The sequence below is a fragment of the Gracilinanus agilis genome, chromosome 4 (genome assembly GCF_016433145.1).
Source record: "Gracilinanus agilis isolate LMUSP501 chromosome 4, AgileGrace, whole genome shotgun sequence".
Taxonomy (NCBI): Eukaryota; Metazoa; Chordata; class Mammalia; order Didelphimorphia; family Didelphidae; genus Gracilinanus; species Gracilinanus agilis.
This window is the reverse complement of record NC_058133.1, coordinates 328647172-328652942: the sequence shown is the minus strand read 5'-3', so window position 1 is coordinate 328652942 and position 5771 is coordinate 328647172. Positions and strand designations below refer to the sequence as shown.

The 5771-nt window shown below is 39.2% G+C and overlaps 1 protein-coding gene across 1 annotated transcript in view; it reads right to left on the bottom strand.

Annotated features, from left to right (window-relative positions):
- Positions 1-2349: 2349 nt before the first annotated feature.
- Positions 2350-5771, bottom strand: part of NT5E (5'-nucleotidase ecto) — a 92844-nt gene continuing 89422 nt past the window's right edge. Inside the window, exons 8-9 of the mRNA XM_044675381.1 lie at positions 4736-4936; positions 2350-2608 (exon numbers count right to left, since the gene is read on the bottom strand). Of these exons, the coding sequence (XP_044531316.1) occupies positions 2445-2608; positions 4736-4936 (365 nt within the window). The 3' untranslated portion in view covers positions 2350-2444. The remainder of the gene's footprint in view (positions 2609-4735; positions 4937-5771) is intronic.

Below are 5771 nucleotides of genomic sequence, written 5' to 3'. Positions count from 1 at the left end.
TGCCAGAGGAGCAAGTACTTCGAGGGGAATTCTCTTGGCATGGCTCTTCTCAATTACCAGTGTCGAATGAGCCTGCAAAGCTGATATGTTTCTGGGCTCACTTGGGTGGATTTCAGTGAATTAAATAGATGTTGCACTTCTCTCTTTCCAGACCTCCATCTCCTCTCCAGATCTCACCCCTGCCTACAGAGCCCCTGTTTCTCTTCTGGTTTCCTATCACTTTCTTTCTGCCTACCCAGAGTGGGATGATAACGCTATTGCTTCCAAGCACTCTGGGCCAGGAAACACGACTGCCCTTTCCCAAAGGTGTACCAGGCACTTCTACTAAGGGAAGGAGAAGTAAGAACAACATTTTTGCCACTTCTCTGTATACTTATATTTACATGTAAATATATACATACAAACATCTGTATATATATATATATATATACACACTGATATAGAAGTGTATACTGACCTTGGACAAGTCGTTTCACCTCTAGCCTTCAGTTTCCTTGTCTGTAAAGTGAGAGGCTTGACCCTTGATGACCTGTAAAGTCACAACCTTAAATCTGTGATTCTGTGGATCCTAAGAATTATTTATATTGTCCAATTTTAATTAAATGCCTCCTACCAGCCGCATGTTGGTACTTAATCCTGTCAGTTTGCCACACCAGACCAAGAGCAATAGGCTACGGTGGTTGGTGATGGAACTTTCTTCCTTAGAGAACTAAGGGCCCAGAATGGATTCTGTCCTCTGTTTGGATGACCCGGGTTCAGTCTTGCTAGGAAGCCCCTCTGAGATGTCTTATTGTAACCATAAGTGAAACCGGGTAGTTGAAAGAATAGAAAACTATTGGTTTCTATTTTGTTTATAGGGCTTACTGGTAAGTAGCCTCATTTTCCTATAAATCTTTACTGCTGGGAACATATTTTCTATTCTAGTAGTAGAATATATCTATCTTCAATGATCTAGCTTTTCCTTTTTTTTTTTTTTTTTTTTTTTTTTTACCATTTCTCCTTGTGTAGCTTCTTTTTGTGCCTTCTGTCCTATTTAGTTTGCTAAACAGAGAGAAAGGCAACTTATTTTTTTTTCCTTGTTAAAGGGAGCCAGACAATCCATATAGGACCATTTCCATATATTTAGTTTATAAAATTCATCCAGCTAAGAAAAGCAATGGGGACAGAACTGATATATCTAGAGGGGTACCCCAAATCTGTTATTAGTAGGATTCTCTCTTTAAGAACTTGGCATATATTCATGGAGAAAATAGGTGTGGGCCTTTTCGAGCCTACTTGAAATATCTATTCTTTATTAATCACATGCATTTTTGCTTAAGCATATATATATATATATGTATGTATATATATGTATATATGTATATATCTCCAAGTGAAATGTAATGAAGTTTTTTTTTTTTTTAAAGTCTGACTTTTTCACACTAAGAAATCCTGGTGTAAAAATGCCCTCTACCAAACCAGATCAGAAATTCCTTTGAATCTTAAAATCTTAGGAAGATGTCCAGCACACTGGGAAGTTAAATGACTTTGCCTCTGGACACACAGCTAAGTATGTGACAGAGTCAGGACCTAAGGCTAACTCTTTGGGACCGACTCAGGCTCTTTACTATTCCAATTAAAAACCTTAAAAAAGAAAAGAAAAAGAAGAGGAAAATACTGCCCTGGAACTCATATCACATTAACTGGACAAACTATCCACCACCTGCTTCAAGCACGAAGGGCACTGAGTAAAAATGGCTCAAAAACAATGCTTTTAGTGTGCAAGAGAGACCAATTGACAGTGATAATGAGAGAAGACAGCCAAACCTCTCTCTGAAATATCAGCACTTCTGTGACATCCTGGCCTGAGTGTAGAAAAGGAATTTCTGTTTAAGTCCATTTCTGCTGTACTTAAAAAATATTTTTTTAAACTGCTTGGGAAGTTGTACCAACTTAATAATTTTTTGTTGTTTGTTATCCACTCAATCCTTAAATTAAAAAAAATTTTAAGATAATAAAACTTAAAAAAAAAACAACCTCTTAACTTCTGCCTTAGTATCAGTTCAAAGACAGAAGAGCAGCAAGGGTTAAGTGACTTACCCAGGGTCACACAGCTAGTAAGTGTTTGAGGCCAGATATGGACCAATGAATCCTAAAACATTAAAGCTAAAAAGTTGAGTTACCTTAGGGCAGGGACACTTATTGTCTTGTGTTTTTCCTGTTCATTCATGGCTTTCTAATCCCCCCAATTCCCCCAAATAATGAGTTATAATTCAGGAAACATTTGCTTCAAGGAGACCGAGACCTGTAAAGCTGAATTTTGCTTCATGATGGTAGGTCACTCAGCACAAATTAGAACCTCAACCACTGTCCAATATTTTTAAAATATACCTGCAGAGCAATCTGTTTGGCTTTCCCCCCTACACCTATAAATTTCATTAAAAACAAACAAACAAACAACCCAGTTACTGGTAAAGAACCAAACTTAATGCCACAAATGTGAGAGAGATGATAAAGAGGCTTGCTCGAAGGTGACCGCCCGAAGAAAAGCTGATGCGGCCTTCAACCGCTGGATAAACCACCTGCATTTTGCTGATATATTCAGAAACTACATCGATATCTTGGTCACCTAGAAAACACACAGAGAAAATGTAGCCAGCCAAAAGAACAAGGAAAGATAAGAGGAGAAGAATTTTCATAACCTTAGCATTACAGTGGAAAGTTGGACCAGGCTCCCAATTCTTCTTGGGATTAAGCCCTTAAGGAAAGTTTGCCCACCTAAGAAGAGGTTCTGGGACAGACAAGAGTGGGAGAGACTTGTTATCATCACTGCCGCTTCCCTCCTCTTTCCAGCACGGATGTGAGCAGGAAATAACCACACCAAGGCCAAGGGGGTTGAGAGGAGAGAGGGGGCCCCTCTTGCTTGACCCCTTGATGGGTTTATAAGTGAATGACTCTCACTGTTACCCCTAGGATCCCCAGTTTGACATTTTAAACTTTGTAACCTGGTCCCTTTCTGTCTTTCCAGTCTTTTTACACATTACATCTCTCCATGTAATCTTGGGGGCCAGCAATTCTGGCCTAAATGGTGATCTGCACACTTGATGCTGCATTTCCCATCTTCATGCCTTTGCATTAGCTATGTAATGTGCTCCCCCTTCTCATCTCTGTAATAATAATAATAATAATAACAATAATAATAATAATAATAACTAGCTTTATGTAGTACTTTAAAATTTGCAAGATGCTTTAAAAATATCTCATTTTATGTCCCTTTTACAAATAAGGAAATTGAGTCAGACAGAGATTAAGTGACTTGCTTAAAGCCCCATAGCTAGTAAGTATCTGAGGCCAGATTTAGATGCAGGACTTCCTAACTCTAATCCAGCCCTCTAATTTTTTTCTTTTTAAGCTAATATTTATATAATACTTATTATGTGCTTACAATGATTAAATGACCACAACTCCATTTTATTCCCATTTTACAGATAAGGAAACTGAGGCAGAGATTTAAACAACTCACTAAAGGTTAAACAGTTAATAAGTGTCTGAGGTTGGATTTGAATTCAGGCCTTCTTGACTCCAGCTCTAGCCCTTTCTCCAGGGCACCCCTAGCTGCCTGAAATCCCTAGCTTCCTTTGTTACTCAGTTCAAGGACCACCTTCTACATATAACCTTGGTGGATTCCCTTGCCTGTCAGGGCTTTCCGTACTGCCTCCTAGAATTCATTTTGTATAGATCTGCCACATTTTACCATAGACATATATCTTCTCTCCTGCTACAATGGAAGCTGCTTTGGCAAAGAAACCATGTTACTTTTAATTTTGTATTTCTTTTTTTAATTGATTAATTCATTTATTTAGAATATTTGTATTTCTAATGCTTAGAACAATGCCTGGCACATATCATCAGATGTTTCATAGATACTTGTTATTAGGTTGATTCTCATCTTGTTTTATCAGAAGTGCTTGGGGGGAGCAGCTGGGTGGCTCAGTGGACAATCAGGTCTGGATTGGGGGAGGACCTGGGTTCAAATCTGGCCTCATACACTTCCTAGCTATGTGACCCTTGGCAAGTCACTTGACCCCCATTGCCCAGCCTTTACTGCTCTTCTGTTTTAGAAACAATACATAGTCTTGATTCTAAGATAGCAGGTAAGGGTTAAAAAAACTCCAAAACATTCCTTTTCCCTCATCATTTTGCCACCTGACATAACCTAGTCACACTAAAATACAAGGCAAGATTACCCAGAAAGGAAAACCTGATATAGCAGAAGTAAATATGGTATAGCTGAAAGAGTATTGGATTTGGAGTCAGGAAGCCCTGGGTTCCAATTTTGCCTCTACTATTTATTAGCTAGGTAACCCCCAGGAAGTCATTTTATCCCTCTGAGTCTCAGTTTTCCTCTAAAATGAGGGGGAAGGACTAGACAACTTCTGAGGTCCCTCCTGTCTCTAGATCTCTGATTCTACAAAATGTAGATAACCGCAACTTCCTCACAGGGATGTTGTGAGGCAAAAATGAAAGAAATAATATATGCAAAGAACTTGGCAAACTTTAAATATCAGCTATGGCTTTGCATGGGGATTTTTCAATCTTAACCTAAAAACTACTTAACAGTAAGCTAAGTCTAACCCCAATCCAGGCTAATGATCTGATTTTGTTTTTTTTTCTGTCCTGCCTGTCTTCACAAAGTAATGTTTTCCACCCGTGCATGATAGAGAAGTGTCAAGAGTCAAATGTTACTTGGGCTTACCAGAGTCATGCTTCAAAGATTCTTCTTTAATCATTTGGAATCCATCCCCTCCCTCAGCGAGAAAGTTGGGGAGGACTAGCTTGTAGACTTCGTCCATTTGGAGAGGCACATAAGTTGGCACGCGGCACTTGGTACAGAGGACATCTAAACTAGTAACTCGCTGCCCAGGTTTCTTTCTCAGATCATACACCACATGGATGCCTAGGAAGGAAATGTGTGTTTAAGTTACTATTAGTTCTAGAGGTTTCTGAAGAAAGTTAGCTGAAGTCTTGAATGGAAATCTCTCTGGGAAATACAGGAGAAGGAACACAGGATTGTTCCAAGAGAGGTTGTAACTAGGATTGCCCAAAAGGGAATGGCTGAACCAACTGTGGTACGTGAAATAAAAAATAACAAACCACAACAAATTCAGAGACTCATAGGAAGACATCGGAACCAGTGAAGCACGAAGTAAAGAAAATCAGGAAAACAATGTTCCCAGTGACCAGTAACAATGTAGATGGAATAACAAATTCCATTATTATATGGATTTATGAATTCCATACTATTTATATGGCTATCATTCATTCTTAGTGATATTAAATATGATGACTAATATTATCCACCAAAGAAGAGAAAATTCACCTCCTTTCCTTCTTTGTAGAGGTAGGGTGTGGGGGCTATGGGTATGGAACACTTAAATGTTTTCAGATACCCTATATACATTTTTTTTTTAATTCTTACCTTCTGTCTTAGAAATGATACGAAGTATCAGTGCAAGGCAGAAGAGTGGTAAAGGGTAGGTGATACTGAGGTTAAGTGACTTGCCCAGCTAGGAAGTGTCTGAGGTCATATTTGAACTCAGGACCTCCCAATTCCAGGCCTGGCTCTCACTCCACTAAGCCACCTAGCTGCCCCAGTAGTATCATACTTAGTTCATGTGTTGGTTAGTTTTGCTGAACTTTCTCTCTCTCTCTCTCTCTCTCTCTCTCTCTCTCTCTCTCTCTCTCTCTCTCTCTCTCGCTCTCTCTCGCTCTCTCTCGCTCTCTCTCGCTCT